The 22,672-nt window shown below is 44.5% G+C and overlaps 1 protein-coding gene across 4 annotated transcripts; it reads left to right on the top strand.

Moving 5' to 3' along the window:
- Positions 1 to 1,713: 1,713 nt before the first annotated feature.
- On the top strand, positions 1,714 to 22,026 carry mettl16 (methyltransferase like 16). 4 transcript variants are annotated; one of them, XM_041241235.1, is made up of 11 exons: positions 1,714 to 1,852; positions 2,671 to 2,758; positions 2,892 to 3,020; positions 9,195 to 9,379; positions 10,624 to 10,764; positions 11,158 to 11,273; positions 12,051 to 12,193; positions 15,136 to 15,205; positions 15,840 to 15,929; positions 20,088 to 20,261; positions 20,661 to 22,026. In XM_041241235.1, exons 1-11 carry the CDS (start codon positions 1,801 to 1,803, stop codon positions 21,318 to 21,320), a joined length of 1,848 nt encoding a protein of 615 aa, XP_041097169.1. In that variant the 5' UTR covers positions 1,714 to 1,800; the 3' UTR covers positions 21,321 to 22,026. The 4 variants fall into 4 exon arrangements, with proteins under 4 accessions (XP_041097169.1, XP_041097170.1, XP_041097172.1 ...); XM_041241236.1 differs by lacking the exon at positions 2,671 to 2,758 and having other exon boundaries at positions 1,763 to 1,852; positions 20,661 to 22,025; XM_041241238.1 differs by lacking the exons at positions 1,714 to 1,852; positions 2,671 to 2,758 and adding an exon at positions 2,209 to 2,354.
- The last annotated feature ends 646 nt before the right edge of the window (positions 22,027 to 22,672 follow it).

Raw genomic sequence — 22,672 nt, 5'->3', positions numbered from 1 at the left:
CCAGCTATCGATCTGTGGTACTGCAGGACAAGCATGTGTCTGGGTGAAAGCATTCCCAAATAAAAGGGTACAGAAGGACTAAATGTGGGTTTCTCTCCTGTTTCATCTGCAGTATCTTTGCATTATCCCAGCTTCTCCTAGCTGTTAGTGCTTTAACCATTTGATTGAACCATTTCCTTCAGAACTAATCTTTTATATATGCATATACGCCAACGCCACCTGCTGGAAATGTAATGAATAGCAGCATTCTGGAATTACTGCTAAATGCCGCACCTTCTAATCCAAAAAATAAATAAATACAATTTGAAAAAAGTTTTTTTTGTATTTTTTGATCTAGGTGCCTGAAATGAGGCTAATTTGTTATTACCCACTCCTTGATCTTATGTACAATATTCCTTGCCTATTCACTTGGCTTTATTAATGTAAGTGCAGCAGTCTGGTTTGCATTGTTAATGTAATTATTCTTGTGCTCTGTTTTGAAAAAAAAAAAATTAACATGTTGATAATAAAGGGATCTTGAACCTAAAATAATAACTAGTCACATTCCCAGGGTAGCTCGGAGACACCATTTTTAATTTACAATTGTAGTTATTTATATGCAGCTCTGTCTTTGTTTTTGCCTCAAGGAGATTTCCCATCCTGCTCTACCAATAACTATTACAAATCACACATGGAACAAAGTATGCTCATCAAATCAACTCCCTTTTCCTGCAAACTACATGGGAATGCTGTCTCTTTAAATGCCAGCTGTGCGAAACCCTTGCATAATTCATCCGACACATTCCACAGTCACACTTGCAGAATACTCGTTTCTCAACGTGCTTTAATTAAGAAGCGTCTGCAAATAGAGCACAGAAAGAAAGAGCGGGTCTGGGGTGTTAATTAAAAGTCGTGTAATTAGAAGCAGTTGTCCTTAAATTGCAGAACAAAGGGTCTAGATACATATTATACCCATGCACTGGTGATACAGTATACTGGGCTATTGTATAAATGCAGGCCACCTATATACTATAGCACCAATAATGCACTACACTGTCCTTCGGTATACTGGGACATTCTAGTGGTTTTGGAGGGTATTGTAGTATTTCCTATGAGACATGTTGTATAGTATTTGTTTAGCTGGACATGCTTTTACACATATTGTAGCTTTCCATATTAGACTGCAGTAAATGTTGTACTGTGCAATTTTTATTATATGGTTTTTGCATGTTGATCCATTTTAATCACATTTTATTAGAATGTATTAATATACAATATTCATCAGTACTTATAGAAAATAGCCACTTTTCCTTCTTTTAGGCGTTTGCTCACTGTAAATAAAGCACACTCTTCTGTTCTTAGTTAGGGAGGTATTCTTTATAGAAATGTGTTTAGAATTGGGTTAAGTGTTTGATTATTGCCCTGAAGCCCGGGGGGGAAAAAAAAACAAGAAGAGGGTCTTGCTGTGCAATCCTGGAGACATAGAAAAAGAAACGGTATGGTGTTAATTTAACCAGAAGTAACATGATCTACATTTACATCATATCTGCAGTCAAGGGCTGGCATCTTGTTAAATTTATGAAATATGAAATAACGTCCCGCTGCTAACCTCCTCATGAGGACAGAAAATAAACTGTGTGTAAGTCCCGCCTGTCCTTGCAGTTCCGCCCAATGGTGTGGTGCTCCAGGCGCATGCGCAGACAGCTGCTGTCTTGCAGCGCTGTCCTGCGCGGAGCTGCTGCAGTTTGCAACGCAGACCCGACGTGAGCGGACTGGGGTGGAGGTTACGTCTCTCTAGATAGAAAACGCTTTGCAATTGTCATGTTTTTGGGGCGTTTGGTAAAAAACAGTGATAGCAGAAAACACATCGCAGGTGCGCTTCGCCTTTCATTTATTTATTTATGCTTTCTAAGAAATTACTTACGCAATGTGAAATGATTAAGAAATGATCGCGCTTTTGGTAAACGCTCGTAGGTAGGCCTGGCTTCGTGCATGGCATGTTAGCAACACAAACAGAAGAAGCGAAGGGCTTGCAATCAGGGGTATTGAATATTTCTATTAAACAAACAGAGTCGCGGTACTCATAGCGCAGTTTACTTAGTGAACGAAATATGCATGCAAAATACAGCTCGTGGTGACTTTTCCACTTCTAGCGAAGCTGTGAATGAGTAAAGTTTTTAAAACCTTGGCTTCAAACAAGAACAAAGTTAGGCACGTCCATTAACAATGCACGGTCTCGTTTAGACTTAAGGGATTCTGAGTAAAGCAGCGTGGATTTAGTTAACGCGCCAGCAACACACGTTTTGTACGTGGAATATTATACCAATGAGACGTATTAATAAGACGCAGCGAGACGTTTGTGCTACAGTTGTATGGTCAGTATGAGAATGAAAGGTGCATAACCTCCCTCTGCTGCAGTTTGTGGAAGTAGGATATCTGTGTAGCTTGTTTTCCCCCCAAAAAATATGTGTAAAAACGTGTACAATTTGAAACTATAAACTACAAAGTTATGAATGCATTTTCTGTGGTCAACAACACCATCATGGATTTCCTGATTCGCAATAATAGATCCCCATTACTTTTTATTTTAAACAAAACATATGTATTTTTGTTTTATATTAGATATGTTTTACTACTTCCTGCTTTTAAACTATGTATAGTACTAAGTCCAGATATCTTGTTATAATGTAGACTGCAGGGATGGGAATGAGACTCCTATTGCACAGCAGTTTTGCCCAGTCTGGATTTTAAGAGGAGCTTCGTTAGACACAGTGTGTAGGTAACAAGCTCAGTGGTGATTCTGTGCTGTTTATATTTCCAATAATCTTCAGCTTCTAACAATTAAGACTGCCTGCTTTTGTGTTGACTTGTGTTTTATATCTGCGTTGATTCTTTATTCTCTCCCCCTGCAGAATGGCTCTGAATAAATCAATGCACCCCAGAAACCGATACAAAGACAAAGCCCCAGATTTTGCGCATCTGGCTTCCAAGTACCCTGAGTTCAAGCAGCATGTTCACACCAACTTGACAGGCAGAGTCGGGTGAGTGAGTGCCAGAGAGATGAAGGTGGGGCTCGGGCGCTTCTGCTATGCTGTCTGTTTTAGTTACACTTATTCTTAAAAAAACGCTGATGAAAGACGCAAACACTTGGCAGTAATTCAGCAATCTGGCAAATAAGATTCTCAGTGTAGTGAATATGGGCACACCTGCAAATTCACACCTGCAATGGAGTTGTCAGAAATTGTAGTTACACTTAACAAACCAGTGCATTAAGGAACCTTTTACTCTGAACCTTGGACAGTAAACCTGCATCTAGTGTAAAGTCAGATTTAGGAGGGAAGTAGTTAAACAGAGCATGTGCTGTAAAATCAGTATTTACACAGAGCTGCTTCGCTACACAAACATCAGGTGTTGTTTGCTGCCTGACATTCCACCCTGCCGTACACAGCTTGGGCGGGTTATCTAATGGCGTTGCTATTGAAATGATTTCCTGTCATTGGAATATACGCCCATCTCGCCCGGGCTGCTGCCAGATCAATGGTCTGTACAGTGAATCCATCGACACTGTGGTGTGCTGCACTGGCACGCCTCTGGAACCAAAAAGGTCACGACTTGGTTGCAAGGCTGAGACTGAAGCTCTGAGTTTCGAGTTTGTGTGGTGTGTTCAGTAGGCCTAACTGAGCTGCAACAGATGTGGGTGTGAGGGGAGAAGGGAGCAGGCCGGTGAGTGGTTCTTTCAGTGAGCAGGTCAGGTACCTAACATAGCCTGTGTCATTAATGGAAAGGGATCCTAGCTTTGTGACACCATGTGAGTTATCCCACTGTGCCACCTAGATTATTATTGTTATTATTATTTATTTCCTATCCAGGGCTACTTACAGTTGTTAGAGTCCCTGCTGAAAGAATAGAGACATAACCACTGTTGACAGTCACGCCAATGACACCTGCTTTATGGGACACCCTGTGTCACACCGAGACTGACCAGCTGCAACGGGATGTTTGAAGCGTAGTTCTGTAGTCTCTGTATTGTTACACAAACAAGCTTCTGTTTTCATGAACAATACCATACAATGCTGCAGCGCACAAACATCTCTGATTCAGGGAACTAAACAGGTGGGTTGCACTTCAGAGTCAGAAGTAAAGGCGTTTTCTCTGAAAGAGGCATGGAGAGTAGCACTGGAGTTTTCTGTTGCAGTTTATTCTGTGTTCAAAGGGCAAGGATCTATTTTGTCTGAAACTGGATGTTGCTTCACTTTTCCTGCGTCCATTTGTTAATGCCAGCAGCGCCCTTGTCATATCATCTTTTCATTTGCATTGAATCTCATAACCCTGCTCGACACACTGCAGGCTGATGCAGTGTAAAGCTGATGCTCACATTACAGAGTGGTTGCAAAGCTGGAAAAGTTGAAGTCGACTCTCTTATCAAGCATTGTCCTTCGCCGCTTCCATACTGTTGTGAGTGGCTCCTCTACCCAGCTGTAAGATTTCATTTCTTATAAAAATAAACCAGTCATTACCATTAAAGCATGTCACTTAACAAAATGAAATCGTTTTAGAACCAGTTTTTAATTGGTTTGATTATGGTTTGCACACAGGCTCTGAACAGCTTATTAAGCAGAAAAACAAAGTTTTTCTAATTCCTTCGATGTCAGAGCTGCACGCAAGTTATGAAAAGCCAGTTGTTCAATACAGGGCCAGGGCAATACATTGGCAAGCATTTCAAAATCCTTATACAGCACAGGTTCAGTGTGTTAGTGTGTTCTTCATTGGGTTTGTTTTCTTCACCCGAAACTTAATAGCTGGGATGAAAAAGTGTGTGGGGAAAAATCCTGAAATGAGTAACAAATTCTGGGAGAATAATATTTACTGACCGCCCCATCTATGTTACATTAATGTAGGTGGAGTAGATGGGTCTGTGAGTGGAACGAGGAAGGAGATTTGGTCCTGGCATTTAGGGTTCTCTCGACAAGCTCTGAGTAACTTGGTATTGGTGCAATATAACTCTGCCCTACTGCATCACAACAGACAGACATATAGGGATTGAGGCGGATGAGTATGTGAGATTAACAGTGCAATGCAGGTGCCAGGTACAGTACAGTACTGTGTATGCAGACAATTTGCTAATAAAGCCTCCTGTCTTAGTGATCTCTCTGAGCTGCCAGGGCTTCACGGCACAGCGCTGATCGATGGTGACCTTGGGGAACGAGCCGCTTCTCCTGTGCCGAATCAAACACATGCTGACCTAGCAGGGAGCCCTTCTCCCATGGGTGCTGGAGTCTCCAAAACACTGCTGCTAATTAAAGCGAAAAAACTGCTCTGTTTCTGTGTGGCGGCTTGCAGGAACCTGGGCGCTCACGGTTGTTATAATGAATGGGTTTGAACTGGAAACCTGTAGGGAAAACCATTTGGGTTCTTTTAATGTTGAGGGAGACAGGTTCTGTTATATTGCTTGATCTATGATCTGCAGTAAGCAGGGTTCCTGTTACAGTCGAGCGGCACAGTCTTAGTTTGATTGGGGAGAAGTGCCTTGAGCACAAAGGACATGAGAAGCCTGGGTAGTGCAGGGCGATTACCATGGACAGGACAGACTTTCAGTTTGCACTAACAAAATCCCAGCAATTGCCATTAAAATATACATGCATATAAACCCCCAAAATAGTCTACTGCTTCAGTGCCATATACCTTTTTTTCTGCCATTCCTTTGCCATGTAAATTAGTTTGTGTTGATTTCAATACATTAGTGTTTGAGACATGAATTATTATTTTTATTCCCTATATTGAGAGGTTCTATATGCACCAGTGTGCTTTTGCATGTCGGGCTATTCCTTTCCTGAGCTGTGTTTTCAAACATGAAGATCACATGTCTTGTGAATGCATATCTTCAAATCTGTCCAAGGTTTTATTGCAAATACTAATTAAAAAAAGAGCAAGAGCGAGCCGGGGGGTCGGAGTCGGGGGTGTTATCAGTCTGCTTAGCTGATTTTCTGGATAATTGAGCCATAGCTTGAAAGCTACACAGGCAAGACTGAAAACTACTGCAAGCACCTAGCTGTGTTCTCTAAAAGCACAGTGCTGCCAGGAGTGAACCTTTTGCAGGCTGCAAAACCCATATGATGTTCAAACGCAAGGGGCGGAGGGGAGCGATTAATATTGAATGTTTCCTGCCTCGTTCAGATTTTCCTTGATTGTGAGGTTTCATAACAGGAATTAATAATACAGCTCGCTAGTCTGACCCCCACCCCCCATGGCCACCTCCCAATTACAGTTGTAGAAGAGATTCTATTTTAGGAAGCTGCCATCAGCGAGACATTGGATTTTTTTTTATTCTCTTCCGAGTCCTTGGAGCTGAAAGTTGATAATTGGTTCCAGTGAACTTCTTTCTGCATCGTTTGAATTCCTGCCGGAGCCTGCAGAGGAGCCAGTGTCCTGGGCCCACTGCTGCAGGGGTGGCTGGACCTGCCCTCCTGTCCATACAACACACTGTGTTTCATCAGTATAGACAAAGGACAAAAACGCTGCCTGGATCCTTCATTTGTCTTGTTTTCTGCTTGTAATTAAGAACTGTATTTGCTCATTTTGGGTAACTCTAACTCGGCAATATCTTCTAGTTGTTGCTGAGTTCTTGTATCTTAAGACAGTACAATTTACAGATGACTGTAAGCCATTCAGCCCATCTAAGCTCGGTTCCTAGTAGCCAGTTGATCTCAGACATTGAGAAAGGCTTTTGTCATAGAACTTTAAAAGTTCCTTTCAGCATTTCTACATTTACCTCAAGTGTTTTATAGGTGTGGATGAAAGTGCACAAGTGCACGTGGCTTGGGTGATCAAAGAAGAGCACTTTGCAAGTTTGCATGCATGTTCATGCAGATCTTGACTGGTCTATATTCATCACGTGTATTTGATCAATGTAGAATTGCTCGTCACTTAGGTGAAATGATCTATTTTTGACGTAAGCGGATGCACCTGGAAGAAGCCCTGCCTGATTAGAAGTGTAACATTACAGTGTTTAATATGGCATAGCTTTATACATCCCATCTGTCACCCGGACATGACAAAAGTGCTACAATTAAAAAAGAAATCTGAAATACTGCAGGGAATCCATTCGCTTGCGGTTTGTGAACTGTGATGTTACGCATGTGTGTCTCAATTCAGAATGCATTAGGAACCCAGTGGGACGTGTAATCGCATTCTGAGGTTTGGGAATGTGTCAGAGTGTGTGTGTGTGTGTATAGGGGGGTGTTTAATTCAGCAGCAGGTGTGAGTTACAACACACAATTAACATCCATCAGACTACACTTCCAGAGCAATCTCACTCGGAACTGCAGATGAGCCCGAGTTGGGGGTCCCAGGGGATTAACCCCTTCATGGCTGCAGTCACAATTGCATATCTCTGTACTTCACTTATCCCCACCGAATGCAACCCCATCTCTAAGTGACGGGAGCTCAAAATAGAAAAAGATAAAACCTCATCCTGGGTTTGACTTCACCCGAATCGTGGCTGGACTGTAAAGGGCTGGAGAGGGAACGCTGCAGCAGGTAGATCAGGTCAGGGGTCACAAGCGTGGATTTGCACGCTCCCATTGCTGTGCCTGTGTGGGGAGTGAAGGAGAAAGTGCGGTGGCCTGGGACTGGTAAAATTTGTTTCAGTAGAAAACCAGGATTACTTTTTACAAATCGTGCATTCATTAATCGCTTTTTGACTCTGCAGGATTCATAATTACTTTATGCGGTCAGACGGTTCTGACGGGTAGCTGGGTGCGCGATTAAAAGAATTGTTTTTTAAAGGTGCATTTTACATCATTATATGACTGCTAAAGTGTCATCTATGCTTTTACTGTCAGCCTTGTTTGTTACAATTTCATTTGAGTTCAGCAGAACCCCAGCCTGGATCACCTTCAAAATGAATGCGTACAAATACATTAGAGATGAAAGAGAAATGAACCATACTAATATTAAAGGGCCAGGGAGTTTAAATCACTAGCCAGTCAGTTTGGAAATGTTAACCCTAAGTGAGTGGACAGTAATCCGCATCACACAGTGATGTCAAGATTGCTGCTTAGGGCTGCCGTGTCATGGTTGAGGTGGTTTGGCAGTGCTTTGTGTGTGTGTAGACTGTCTGCCTGTTGCACTAGGTGGTGTCCTCTCACACTGACACAGGGTCAGTGGTTTCAACGGCAGACAGTAAATATCTGTTACTGTAGGTACGTATGTGGTGTGCTCAGCTCTGTCCAGCCCAGAATGTGCAGAAATCCTGAAAAGTTTGGGGGGGTTCTTTAATTCTGGATACTGCTGTTGAAACTGTAACAGGTCATCGTGATATTATCAATAATAGTCTTGCACTGAAAAAAAAGCAAGAAACTTGCTTACTGCATGCAAGAAACTTGTCCTAATGCAGTGACCGTGTTATATACATCAGTGCAGTCTTTCATTACCAGGACCCTTTTTAAACAGATGTGGATTTGAAGCCCCGCTGAACAGGCTGGAATTCTGTATTGATTTGCTCTGAAATAAAGCAATGCTGTATAAGATGAACCCCTGGTAGAGCAAGCTGAGTCCTATTGAAAAGAATCATTAATGAGACCGGTCGGATTTTACAGCACCAAAACAACTGTGGGGAGCAGCAACTCGACATTCGATGAGGAATGTTCTCTTCTGCTCCTCCGGGTTACCCCATGCCATGCCGTGATCAATAGCACACGGGGTAACACTTCAGCTCTTCCTTGATCAATCCTGCCTGGCTTCTGAGGTTTCATCGGACCGCAGCCCACAGTGCTGTGTTTACAGGAGGTGTCTTTTCTGTGTTGTGGGCTGCACAGGGAGGAAAGTAATGAGCACCGTGTATAAAAACATGAGCCTGACGCCACTCAGCGCCGCCGCTCAGGGCAGACGTGAGCCAGGCAGCGCGGCAGGGAGGGTGACGGCGTCCGAGCCCTGACTTACTCTTGTTCTCGCGCAGCGTCTGAAAGCTGCATTGTCGAGTCTGTAGATTTGAAACTGGTTTCCATGGAAACCGTGCATGGAGCCCTTGTCTAAGCTTGCATTGCAGTGGAAGGGAGGCAGGATGTAAGCCTTTGTGTGTGTGGGGAGGGTAGCAAGGTTCTTTACAAAAGGTGGTGTCAACGGTACAGTACCAGTCTCAAAAGAGGGTGTGTCGTGTCTCATTCAGCCTTGTCGATTTAATTCATGAAGTGAGCTGGCTGTCTTCTGTTCCCCAGGTTGAATTTCAAGGACCCAGAGGCAGTGAGGGCCCTGACCTGCACTCTTCTCAAGGAGGATTTCGGGCTGACCATCGAGATCCCCCTGGAGAGGCTCATCCCCACCGTCCCGCTCCGGCTCAACTACATCCACTGGGTAGAGGACCTGATCGAGGGGGGCGGCCCGCGGTGGGGCATCGATATCGGTGAGACCTGCAGCTCCATCAGACCCTCCAGCAACAAACACAAACCCTTCACGTGTTTATGTGACGTGGTGCAGACGCCTTGTCAGAACTTTTTTCCATTGAATACGTCTCTTTAGTAATTAGCTCCATCCTGTCTGCTGCCAGCCCTTTTTAGTAAAAAAAAAAAAATAAAATATTAAACACCTCAAAAGCAACAGGAAATCGTGTTCTAAATTCCTTTGTATTGTGTCTTTTTAACCGCTAGCGACGATCGTGTTTTATTTTTTATAGATTTTATTTTTTAGACCTGTACGTTGCACGGTGGTGTAAACCACTTTTGATAAACATGTTCGGTTCAGACATCAGGCCATAAAACCCGAGTCAGATCTGCTGGTAGACTACAGCCTAGTTTATTCTCATTAACCCTTTGTGGAGTTCTGGGTTACAATCTACCAGTGCTCTCATTGTATGTGTTTATCCCGGCTGACTATTCTTCTCGATTTCCTTTCCTGTAAGACCCTGCATGAATTACAGATAAAACGGATTTTATTGTATTGCAAATTTAGCAAGAGAAATCTCATCAACCGGGCGTTGTATCTGTGGGATCTGGTTCAAGCGCAGTATGAAGCGAAGCGTATAACTCAGCTGTGTGCTCCCAATTATCAGGTCAGCCACCGTTGGGAATAATGCACTTGGTAAACTGGGGGGGTGCAAAGGGACCAGGCCCTGGCCTCTGCCGGCTCTTGTCAGGCTGTTATTGATGGCTGGCCCTGGACCATTGTTGGAGCTGTCAGACCCACACACGCAGGGATTGATGGCTGTCTGATGGACAGCCTTGATGTTGAACCCTGTTGACCCACAGGGGGCTTCTGTAACCCTCCCAACATGACAGTCACCAAAACCGATCCTAATCTTCTGTGTGACTTTAAAAGAGACTATGCTGTTCGTTATATTGTCTGTTTAAATATGAAGAGATAGAGGAAGCTGGGTTTTAAAATATATATTGAACTCTCATCTTAAAAAATACTTGTGTGTATGAATGAATGACACAATTCAATCCCAAGAAGAGGCTGCTAATAATACAAAGATGTGGTTGTTGTTTCAGGTAGTTTTGTAATGCCAGCTAATGTCCATTGAGCAAGCTGACACATATTCATTTGTGAACAAGCAAGATTCGAACCCTTAACCCCCATATATAAACACCAGTACGACTGTAGTGCCATGTGTTGGGTGCCCCCAGTCCTGACTTGTCTGTGTGTTTACAGGGACGGGCGCTTCTTGTATCTACCCCTTGCTTGGCGCCACCATGAACGGCTGGTTCTTCCTGGCTACCGAGGTGGATGACATGTGTTACAACTACGCCAAGAAGAACGTGGAGCAGAACAACCTCTCTGAGCTCATCAAGGGTGAGGGAAGAAGGGTCGCCGAGGGTTTGAGCCTTTACTGCTTTCCGGTCCCTGCCTGGCTTTCTCTTTTTAGTCTGTTTTTTTTGTTTCTGGTCTTGTCGTGCTACAAACGCAAAGGAAATGAGCTTGCTGTGAACTTTGCTTAACAAACCTGACCCGAAATTCTTTCAGTGTTTGCGTCTGGCCACTAAATTGTTCAAAGCAGTTTGAGAATGTGATCCCAGCGCCAGCCGTTAAGTCTGGCATTGACAAGGGCTATAAACACGTTGGAGACTGTGGCCGTGGTGGTGGTGGTGTTTTTGTAGCCTCATGGTGTAATATGTATTGTGTGAAATAGTCCTTGCTGCTAATGGCAGTGCTGCCTGTGTGACGGCTCGTCTCCCTCTCTATCAGTGGTGAAGGTCCCACAGAAGACTCTCCTGATGGATGCCTTGAAAGAGGAGTCAGGGATCGTCTACGACTTCTGTATGTGCAACCCTCCCTTCTTCGCTAACCAGCTGGAGGCTAAGGTACAGAGCTTCAAGCCTGCTGTTTTATTGTATGTATAGATTTATATAAGCGACTTGCAGAGACTAGGGGCTGAACTATGCAGCACAAAAGCTGCTGCAGAGTCACTTCCAATAGGACCTTGTTTTACGTCTCACCTGAAAGACGGAGCACAAGGAGGTTAAGTGACTTGCTCAGGGTCACACAGAGTGAGTCAGTGGCTGAATGGGGTTTGAACCAAGAACCTCTTTAACCACTGGACCACCGTAAAGTGTCAGATCACTGCTGGCTGTAACTTCTATAAAAACACTATCTGATCCAGTCTGTGTTACTTATATGTAGCTGGCAGCTGGAATCTGCAGCAGCACTTCTGTGTTAAGGGGGGGGGGGGCTTTCTCAAATGTAACAGTTTCATGAATCTGGATTCACTGCATCTCCCACAGGACCTCTTTGTCCTTGCTAAAAAAAAAAAAAAAAAAAAAAAAAGTTAATCTTCGCTACGTTTGAGCAGCAGTGCTGATCACTGAAGTGGTTATAGTGTGTCCTGTGCTGCTGTATTAATGTGAAGTGAGATGGAAAGCTCTAGGTCATGCACCCTGTGCCGTCACATTACTCCCCCACCAAAGCACAAAACTTCTCTGTGCCTTCCTAGTTATTTCTATTGAAGATCCAGGCTTGACCTAGCTGATAAAATATGTGATAGATATATAAACATGGCTGATTATTTGAATGTGGGATTTTCGGAAGCTCAAAGCAGAATGATTCCTAGGTGTAAGGCTTTCCCTCCTTCTCCCCCGCAGGGTGTGAACTCCCGCAACTCGAGGCGCCCCCCTCCCAGCTCTGTGAACACTGGAGGGGTGACAGAGATCATGGCCGAGGGGGGGGAGCTGGAGTTTGTGAAGAGGATCATCCACGACAGCCTACAGCTCCAGGGGAGGCTACGGTGAGAGGGGAGGGACTGGGGAGGATAATCCATTACCGTCTGCCACTGCACAGGAGGCTTTGGTAAAAGGGGGTGGGGTACTTATTTACTTGTCTGTTCATTTGTTCAGTAAAGAACCTGTTAAGGTTGGAATATTCTTTACACAGTGCAGTCTGGAAGCTTGCAGTGGCACAAAAATAGATACAAAGTGGACATAGAGGAAAATAAAGTGCTGGTGAGAGATGGATGACCCAAAAAAAAAAAAAAAATCGTTCACACCTCTAGGAATCTGGATTGGGACTCAAGTGTTTAATGGTCTTGGTGGAACCTTAGTTCACAAAACCAGCATGACTGAAATCCCCCAGGGCTGAATAGCATGGAGGAGGAGGTGGGGGAGACAGACCTCCATGTCATGTGACCAAGGACCTGTCTACTTGGGGACATCGTTACAAAGAGGCAGTGGAACCAGAACGCCTCTGGAATTCGGGTTAAATTCCAATATGGTTTAAAAAAAAAAAAAACTCCATCCCTTTTTTAAATTGTATTTATTTTTTATTCCAGATGAGGCTACCTAAAAAGCATTAAATATAATAATTTAAAAATGGACAAATATATTAATAAATAATCATCATCTTCTAGTGACTGGGGCAGATGGCTGTCTTTTCTGTCTCTTCGTACCCCCCCACCCCCCGAATAATCATTCCAAGTTTGTTTAATTAATTGACAGACAGGCTAAACAATTGCCATTCCCAGATCCGGAGCGCCCCGACGGGAGCAGATGCAAGTTGACTGCAGTGTGCCCCCCCTCTGCCAAGAGCTGTCAGGGGCTCAATGGAGTGAGACCGAGACGCTGTAGTTAGCATGACAGGGGGGTGGGCTGTGTGATTAGAGATGATTGCCGTCGACACACCTGGGCTTCCTGTTGGGGGGAGGGTGGGGGGTCTGGCTTGGCTGTCTCCTCCTCACTGCCCACTTGTATTATTGAGACACCTGCTGTTTAAAAATGCTTTCCAGACAGATCTGCAGACGAAGCAGCCGCTGTACCCTATTTAAAGAAATAAATGCATGAATAAATACGCTGTCTTCAGCGTGTGTACAAATATCCCAGGTTCGCATAGATTGACAGATCCCCAGTGAGCCTCAATTGGGTCCACTCTTTTAATTATAGGTGTGTAATTCATTTTGGAAGGAAGGAAGGAGGGAGGGAGGGGGGAGTGAAGCTGTAATGTGTGCGCTCCCAAAACGTGCGAGAGGACGGCAGTTGAAAATCAAAGCTCTGCTAGACTCAGAAGACTGCATGTCAGAGTTATTACCAATGCTAGCCTCTGGAGAAATCCTTTTTTTTTTTTTTTTTAATATGTTGTTTCCCTATTGCTGCAATAAAAATGAACTAGCAGCATATTCCTGGAGAAAACACATTTGATGCCACAGTAGTTGGGGCACACTTTATTCCCAGCATGCCTCCCTGACAGCACAGCAGGACACATGCGCTCTAGTGTCACCGAATATGCCATTCTGTGATGGCAAGGGTATCTTGTTCTTAAGTTTCTAAGACATCAGGACTAATTCAGTTCAACAGTATATTGTTGCATTAGCCGGCATCCAGATCCATTTGTGCTTGTTGGAACTTTCATTCGAAATCATAAACTGCAGGGTTTTTCAATACTAAAAATGCAAATGGACAATGGAGACACCTGATGTTCTAGGTGGGGGAAAAAAAACTCCAAGTATGATTTTTTTTTTTTAAATGAAAGTCCTAACATCAGCGATTTGGTTATTAATCTGGCTTTTATGTTTGTGAACCTGAATTTAAACGTTCGTTGATTGAATAGTTCCCTGTCTGGAGCCGCGCCAATATACTATATTACTAGCACATGCGTGTTTTAAGGTGCAGTCGAAGGGTTTTATGGAGAGTGAAAATGTATTTTGCTGCTTGTTTTTGAATAAGTGTTCTCAATGCATCGTTTTATTGGGGTTTTCTTGTTTTGTGTTCTCCAATATTCTTAGGAAATGATTTGCTGATTGCACTGCTACCTAACGTCCGTATAAAAGGACTGTGTCGCTTTCTACCCCTGTGTCATACCTTCAGAGAGGACCTGAATCCCCAGCCCGGTCTTGGGTTACTGCCTGTCCTTCTCTCCCTAGAAAGAACAGCTTGCTCAATCTAATTCCATCGCAGAGCTGGGAGATCAAATTCCTGGGAACTGCGCAGTTACAATCTGCCATTGTTTGGGGAGAGCTCTGTGTTTCTGTTCTGTTGGGAGGGGGCGGCGGGGGGGGGGGGGGGAGTACAGGCAACCCTTTTATAACTGTTTAGTGAAGCGCTTTTTCTTATGATAAGATCTCGCAAGAGAATAGATTCGCAGCTGTTTATCCGATACATACACTAGCTTTCAAGACCAAAGTCTTCAGGTGTCAGTGGAATAAGAAACAGGTGCCATGGGTTGCATATCTGCAATAACACCTGGCTCTTTATATTTTAATATTAGGGTTATTTGTTTATTTAGCAGACGCCTTTATCCAAGGCAACTTAGAGAGACTAGGGTGTGTGAAGCAGGCATCAGCTGCAGAGTCACATCGCCTCACCTGAAAGACGGAGCACAAGGAGGTTAAGCGACTTGCTCAGGGTCACACAGTCAGTGAGCCGGGATTTGAACCAGAGACCTCCTGGTTACAAGCCCTTTTCTTTAACCGTTGGGCCACACAGCCACTGATCCAGTCTGTGTTACCAGAGCTAGTGTTTGCACAGTGCACTTAATCTAATAAACATATTACAGCCCTCCCCCTTTTTTGTAATGCGATCATCAGCAGCCATTGTTACAAGACCCTGCTATTAGTGTTCTGCCTTATAATAAGAGTACAAAGGCTAGTGGAATGGGAATGGGAGCAAGACCGTGACACTTTAACTGCTTCAGTGGTCTGGCTTTGGGGAGCTGATGTGCTCTTTCGGTTTTGATTTACAGGTGGTACAGTTGCATGCTGGGAAAGAAGTGCAGCTTGGCGCCCCTGAAGGAGGAACTGCGTAAACATGGGGTAAGAGCAGCGACGCCCCTGTGTGGAATCAGAGCTGTAGACAACAGCAGCCGTAGAAAGAATTCAAGTATCGTTTAGTTTTTCACAGTGGTAAACGCACACGCCCACACACACTTTGCTCCTACCAGTTTATCTATATATATATATATATATGTTTTTAAGGCTGTCAGGTTTGTGATTTGCCAGAGTTTGTAACGCATACTCTTTTGCTCTTTTTCATCAGTCAGGCCCCCTCACAGGAGCCCGTCGTGTCACGCACGCCGCTCTTAATTCCCAGTAGGCATGTTGGATATCTTTTGTCACTTTTAATCAACGTGATCCTGCCTCATTTTTAATGTGTGTGTTCTATGGAAATACAATTAAAATGCTAATACTGCTGTTTATATTAGTTGTTGGAGCTGTTTAATATCTTCGGTAAGGGAAGGCCAACGCCGTTTCTCAAGAGCCAACGACAGGAAAAGAAAGACTCTGTGTTTGTACTTAGAACAGTAACAGTCTGTGTGGCTGTCAGAGTGTTGTGCCCTGGCGCAGTAGTACACGTTTCAAAGTGTGTAAAGGACTTGGTTAGTGTGGATCCAGGATTGTGTAACGCTGCTCTTTGTTCATGAGTAACCCCTGCTGATTCTGCTTACAGGTTCCCAAAGTTACCCACACAGAGTTCTGCCAGGGCCGCACCATGCGCTGGGCTCTGGCCTGGAGCTTCTATGAGGACGTCACTGTTCCGGTAAGTTACCTTCTAAGGGAATGAGTAACGGAAAAGACATTGAGCCACTGCCTCCCAGTCCCTGTGCTCTAACCACTAGGCTACACACCTTCCAAGTCTCTGCTCTGACCGCACTGCCTCGCAGTCCCTCTGCTCTAACCACTAAGCTACACAGCTTCCAAGTCTGTGTGCTTTAACTACTAGACCACACTAGGCTGAGGCTAAGCACTAGGCTGCATTGCCTCCTGAACTCCCCATGCGAATGGAAGTAGGTCATGCAGTGTGGAATACTCTGAAACGAGGGCGCTGCAGAGCAGCCTGGGAAATCAAATAAGGGCACTGGCTGATGCCACGTGGGGTTTTGGGCAGAAAGGAGTTTGCAGATATAATTACTGTTCTAAATGGAAACGATGCAAGGCACTTGTTAAATAAAAAATTAGGAATTTGGCTGAAGCAACACCATCTGTTTGCATGACACAGCGAGTCAGGGAGGGAGGGGGAAAAATGAAATTTGAATAGCAGAAAGTGTCCTGGATAAGCAAATGAACATACTTTGAATTGGTCTGGTGTGCGCAGAACACAGACCGCGTGTGCACTGGGAAGCAACGCGGACTGGAAATGCACGGTATAGTGGAATTGGGATCTGGGTGGAAAGTTAGCCTGTCCCTCAACTCTGTTAACAGATGCATGGCAGCACAGTGCAGTAGAAAGACTTATTGGCAGGTTTATACTTAATGGAGTCAGGAGGAGATTTAGATGCAGTTTGATTCAGACACAGTGCCTTGTCATTAGAGAGAAATGTTAGAACAGTAGCAGGAGCTGCATGACTGGCGAGTACAAAGAAATGTGTCAGGAACCAATAGACTGAGTAAGAGTTTCCAGAAGAGGGTTCAGAAAAGGGGATGTTTTTGATCTACTTGTGTGGATAAAGTGTCTTTTTCAAGTGCTTTTAATAATTAACTTGGTGCAGTGTACTAGTGTTTTTGTTTTGCCAATATTAACCCTGTAATTGGTGTAGCACATGTGATTCAAGACGCTCTGGAGAAAACTGTTTACAAGCCAGCGTTCTCACACTGGCGCTGGCATGTTGGGTACAAAGACGTCTAGTTACAAAAATACCAGGAACAGCTTTTGGATACAAAACTACATGTGCATCTGGGTCATGTTTGCTCAGATGTAATTTAAATCCATTTTGACTAATTTTGTCTCGTTTCAGCCGATAGTGGCTTTTTGTAAGGGGCAGGCTTTGACGTGACACTGTCTCTCTTATAGATCTTTTTATTGTATTTAATGATAGTGTGGCTAATACTGATTCTGTATGGGCGCTGTATCTTGATCTGTCAGATCTACTTCCTCGCCCAAGTTGGATAACACACCCCCATGGGCTTTGATTATAGAGCGCTCTGCTGCGATACGTCATTTTTTACCTTGACGGGGGTAAAGGCCTAAGCATCTACAAAATAAACATGATGATAATAATAATAATAATAATAATAATAATAATGTATGTTGCTAATCTAGCTTGTTTCTGAATTAGATTTACACAGAACTAGCGTGTGCCAAAAAACTGAAAATGTGTGCGCAGGGACAAAAGACACATGAAATACAACACCGACCGAAGTACACATGAAATACAACATTATCTTAAACTACAATGAATCGTCAGTCTCCAGCATCTCTGACATGCTGTTAATAATGCATCCCCAGCTGTTTCATTACACTCACTTAACCTGGTTCAGGGGAGCTGGTGCGCTTCCTGATTCGTGGTATCCCGGCAACAGTTACAGAGGCACTGTAGTGTGCAGATGAGTTGGTCTCTGGGGGGGGGGGGGCTGTGCTCTCCTCACACATCCACCCCCTTCCTCCTTCCCTGCTCAATCAACTGCTGGAGAGAATAAAAGTAAAACAGCCACTTGGGCAGAAGGATTGCCCTACATCTGTTTGTCTTCATTTTTGAGACCTTGAATAGTCTTGAGCCTGGCTCCTCTGTGCTGTACTGCAAGTACTGAGGCAGAGAGCTGCTGCATGATTCATTCAAGGTCAACCCCTTCAGGAAAGGGTTCAGTCACTGAGGAACCGTGACGCATTCCTGGAGCACCTCGACATTCCTTGTGACATAGAATGCGTTGTGCGTGGTTCGCCAGAAGAGACAGGCAAACACATGTAGACTTTCTTCCCAGCTAATAATAATATGATACTGGCTTGAGATCTGAGAATGAATTGAAACAGACAGTGGTTTTATGTTATGAGCAAAAGCTAAGAAAATGTCTTGAGTTGTACCATTCTCTTTTATTTTAATGGAATTTTATAACCTAGAACTCATGCTGTCTCTGTTTTTTTATTTTTATTAGAAATTACTTCTGTGAAATCAACTCACCAAGGATGTGTCAGAATTCCAGTACATGCGATAATGTTGTTTTGTTTAACAGTAGTTAATGGTACAATCTTAATAAGGGACTCTTTCCCCCTCCCTATACGCAACATATAAACTAATACAGCTAATTTCACAGCCCCCAGTTGGAACCAATCTCTGACTGCTCAGTGTTAATTTAGGTAGGGTAATCCAGCAGTGGCGCTAATTGGGGTTTGTGAAACTAGCCGATAGTGTCCTGGGCTATTCTGATTTTCAGAGTGATCTGCACAATTCTGATCAGCCCAGTTTTCCAGCCTGTTCCTCCCAGTGTGCAGCCGGGCTGGTCTGTATGGGTTGCAGCGCAGCGGCAGGGCACTATGCTGGCTGCTAATCCAGTTAAGCAGATCACACTCTCTGGTGCAGCTCCCTGCTTGATGAATGCTTGACACTGCCTTGGGCCCCCAGACACAAAGATCCCCCATGATTAGCACGTGAGGAAATCAAACCCAGCGTCGTCTTCAATGCAGTGAAAGAGAGGAAACAAGTAGCAGGAAGTTTGTACCGACACCAAGAGATCAGGGGTGCAGGCAGTGAACTGCGATGACAGTGCTGGGCGCCAGTGTGGAAGGTAGTGGGTTTGCATGGCTCAGTTTTTACAGTGTTGGGCTGCAGTGTAGGTAGATGTTTAAATTTTGCATTGGGATGTTGGTTGGTTTGAATGGTGAACTGGGCAGTTGAAGTGTGTGGTTTCATGTACCCCTTCTGTCTGGATCTCTCCCTGCAAACCACCAAAGATCCAGATAGGGCTTGAGGGTAATGGGGAATGTTGCGCAGGATCTAATGAAAGAAATGTTTGCTTCTGAAGGAGCTCTGCTTGTAGGCACTGAGGTAAAGAAGCGAGGTGCAGTGGGCAATGATACCGGAAGCTGCAGACAAAAAGCAGGCTGGCTAGTCTTCTAAGAGCATGTTGGTGATGTGCAGGGAGCCTCAGTACTGCAGGTGTAAAAGCAGAGGAAAGGGCGCCATCGGGTGGTCACTTGAAGGAAAAGCATCACATATCTCCATTTTTAACAGTTGTCATAAATCTCAGAATCATTTTAGCAACTGAATTCACCTTTCAGATCATTTTCAACTGGCATTTACATTTTTTCATAGAAGGTCCACTTGTCCTTCGTAAACTGCCGTAAAAGATCTTTGAGGACCATGATCTTGTGAGAAATGTTATTACTTGCGTGGACTGGCTTCTGAGAAACCTTGTGTATTCCTGAAAGCTAATCCTCCTTCCTAGGTCTGCTGAGATTTCTTATTTCCAGGGATGTTCTCATTTAGGGAGGTATTCAAAATGGAACTGTTTGGTTCATGGCAAACATCTTGTAGCAGGGATGGAAATAAGACTTCTTACTGTACAGGCGTTCCACCCATTCCAGGTTTTAATACAAGCTCAATTAGCCCCAGTGTATAGGTAACAAGCTCAGGTCTGTCTTGTTAAATCCAGAGAAATCCGGAATGGATCGAACTGCTATGCAATGGGAGTCCATCCCTGTGTAGGCAAGCTACAGCCTTGGTAGCCTTCTGTTTGTAAACATGTAAGTAGTGCCTGTGTTTGTAGACAGGCATAAAGCCACCATATACCCCAGATCACTTGTACTAAAGAACATTGTTAGCAAGTTTCATCACTGTTGTACAGGCGCTAACCCTGTAAATCTGTGAAGTTTGACTGGACTGGAGTGGATGGATGGCTGGCCAGGACAGAGTAGATGCCTAGCCCTCGTGGCTGTGCTGCTTTGGTATGTTAACCCTCTCCCCTCTCCCTCTCTGCGTTGCAGTCTCCCCCCTCTAAGAAGCGGAAGCTGGAGAAGGCTCGCAAGCCCATCACTTTCACAGTCCTGAGCCCCACTGTGAGGGAGCTGACCGGCAAGGTGGTGTCCATTGGCTCGAGCGCCACGAGCAGCACCGATGTGGTCACCACCTGGGTAGAGAAGACGCTCTCCGACCTGCGGGTGAGTGCCCACGGGTTCCCGGATTGCAGATTACCGTGGGACTGCAACCTGCTTCTCACACAAGCAGGACGCATGGCTCATTGAACTCCACAGTACAGATCTTTTGAAAAGACTGCAAGGACGAGAAGCATTCGAAATGAAGCTATTTAATGCTGTGTTTTAAAGCAGCAATAAGCAGGGAACTACTGAAGCTGTGCCTGGGTACAGTTGCTCATTAGTCAGCTTTTTTTAGTAGTGATATTTTTTTGTATGGCGCTAGAAGAAATCCTTTGTAATCGGTTGGACGGCGTTGCTGTATGGCATTGCAAGGGTGGTATACAGAAGCTACAGTGTATTGAATGGATGTTGCCTTGAAGCTGGGACCCTTGTAAAGCAGATAACCCTCTCCCCTCTCCTCAGGTCCTGCACAAGCGCGTGCCCTGTGGCAAGTCTGAGGTGAGTCTCTTCCTGACGGTCGTCGAGAATTCGTGGATCCACATCCGCAACAAACGAAGGGACCGCGGCCGGCAGCTGCGAGAGGTCCCCAGAGCGCCACCCAGTGGTGGCAACAGCACACCGCAGAGCAGCGAAACCAAGCAACCAGAAACGCCCACACCAGCACAGACCACAGAAACCGACAGCAAAACCAACACAGAGGAGTCAGAGGTCATAGTGTCACCGCAGCCAGAGAGCAGCAGCAGCATTGCTGGAGCTCAGGCCTCGACCAATGGGAACAGCCCTGCCGCTAACCAGGAGAGTGGCACCGAGGAGGTAGAGCAGGCAGTAGATAACGCTGCCTGCCTGGAACAGGGACTGGAAAACAAAGTGGACACTACTGCCATTGCGCCACTGTCTGCAGGGCCAGACAGACAGGAAGCAGCAGTGGCGACTGTCACCACTGGGGAAGGAAGCAGTGGCGCCCAGCACTTCCTGTTTAAGTGTCTGATGAACGTGAAGGAGGAAGGCAGCGATGTCGTCGTGGAGATGCACTGGGTGGAAGGGCAGAACCGCGACCTGATGAATCAGCTTTGTACCTACCTGAAAAACCAGCTGTTCAGACTCATGGTGAGCCCTTTGTAACCTCAGTCCTCGCCCGGGGCGGTCCTCGCACCAGCAAAGGCAACCTTTCGTAAGAAAGAGGTTCTTTGTTTTGACTGTGTTATCGTACAATCCTTATTTTTTTCCTTTAAAGGCAGTTGATTTTTAAAAGCTTCTTTCAGAAATGTTATTTTTAAATAAATCCTTTTACTAAAGGTAATATGTGAGATTCTCTTCATTCCCTGCGTGATGCATGATTGGTTTTTCACACTCAGTTCCTTTTTAAAATCAATTTCCAATTCCTTCAAAGGAATTGATATTTTAAAGATCTATATTAATTGTTCAGCTGCTTTTATTACAAGCCAATTTAATTGACTAACGGGGACATTGAAATAATGTGTTGCCGTTGCGAGAAGCTCATTTCAACAGAATACTGCTCGTTGCAGTTTTGATCAGTGATGTGTTGGAATTGATTACAAGGGCTTGGGAATTGGAATTAGGAATAGCTCTTCAAAAGGAATGTGAATTGAGTCCAGCCCTGCCATGCACTCATTTTTACAGCTGGGGAGTGGAGCCTGGTGCTGGAGTTTTCACCAGGTTACTGAAATCCTGGCGATAGACCAGCCAACAAGAAGTAACTGGTCCGGGTTTGCAATGGACTGAAAAAGACGGAAGATTACCCATTTAAAAAATGTAAAAAGAGTTCTATATACGTAATGTACAATAAAAAAAAAAGTCTGTGCCATTAATTGAATGACAAAAAACGAAGTATCTGTTTTAGGATGCAAGGTGTATGAGGAAGTACTATATACTTTTTACACCCCAAATGGCAAAATGCCAGATAAGGTCGACATGCAAACACGCAGATGAGATCATGAAACAATTGCAAACCAAGGTCAATGCATTAGGTCTAGAAACAGACATGCTGTCCCTCTCCCTGAATGAGAAGATGCGGTACCTTTTTGTTTCTAAGTTAACCCCTGCCTACTTATCAGGCATGAATGCCAATAGAGGTTTTGCAAATGAATAATTACCATAAATGTCCACACGATGGCGCCCTACTACTGCTGGCGAGTTCAACTGAATATTTTTTATACTGTATGTAATAAGAATGAATCTACGCTTGACAATCGCCTGTTTTCCTTTGAAGAGCTGCATTTTGGTTTCATACAATGGTAATTGAAAACCTGCCATGCGGTCCCCAGTCCTGTCTAATCTAAGCACTTGTTTTCTTTGCAATGCGTCCAGGGTTCAGCACCCAGTTAGATCACAGGGCTGCTCTTCCTGGACTGGACAGTTAGACCCAATAACAGGAAGCCTAGTGATAGTCAGCGAGTTCTGAAGCAGCTTCCTCTAGCGTGCTGCCTTTGCTTTCTCCATGAACCTTTGTACTG

The sequence above is a fragment of the Polyodon spathula genome, unplaced genomic scaffold (assembly GCF_017654505.1).
Source record: "Polyodon spathula isolate WHYD16114869_AA unplaced genomic scaffold, ASM1765450v1 scaffolds_764, whole genome shotgun sequence".
Taxonomy (NCBI): domain Eukaryota; kingdom Metazoa; phylum Chordata; class Actinopteri; order Acipenseriformes; family Polyodontidae; genus Polyodon; species Polyodon spathula.
The sequence above is the reverse complement of the archived record's forward strand: the minus strand, read 5'-3'. Positions and strand labels throughout refer to the sequence as shown.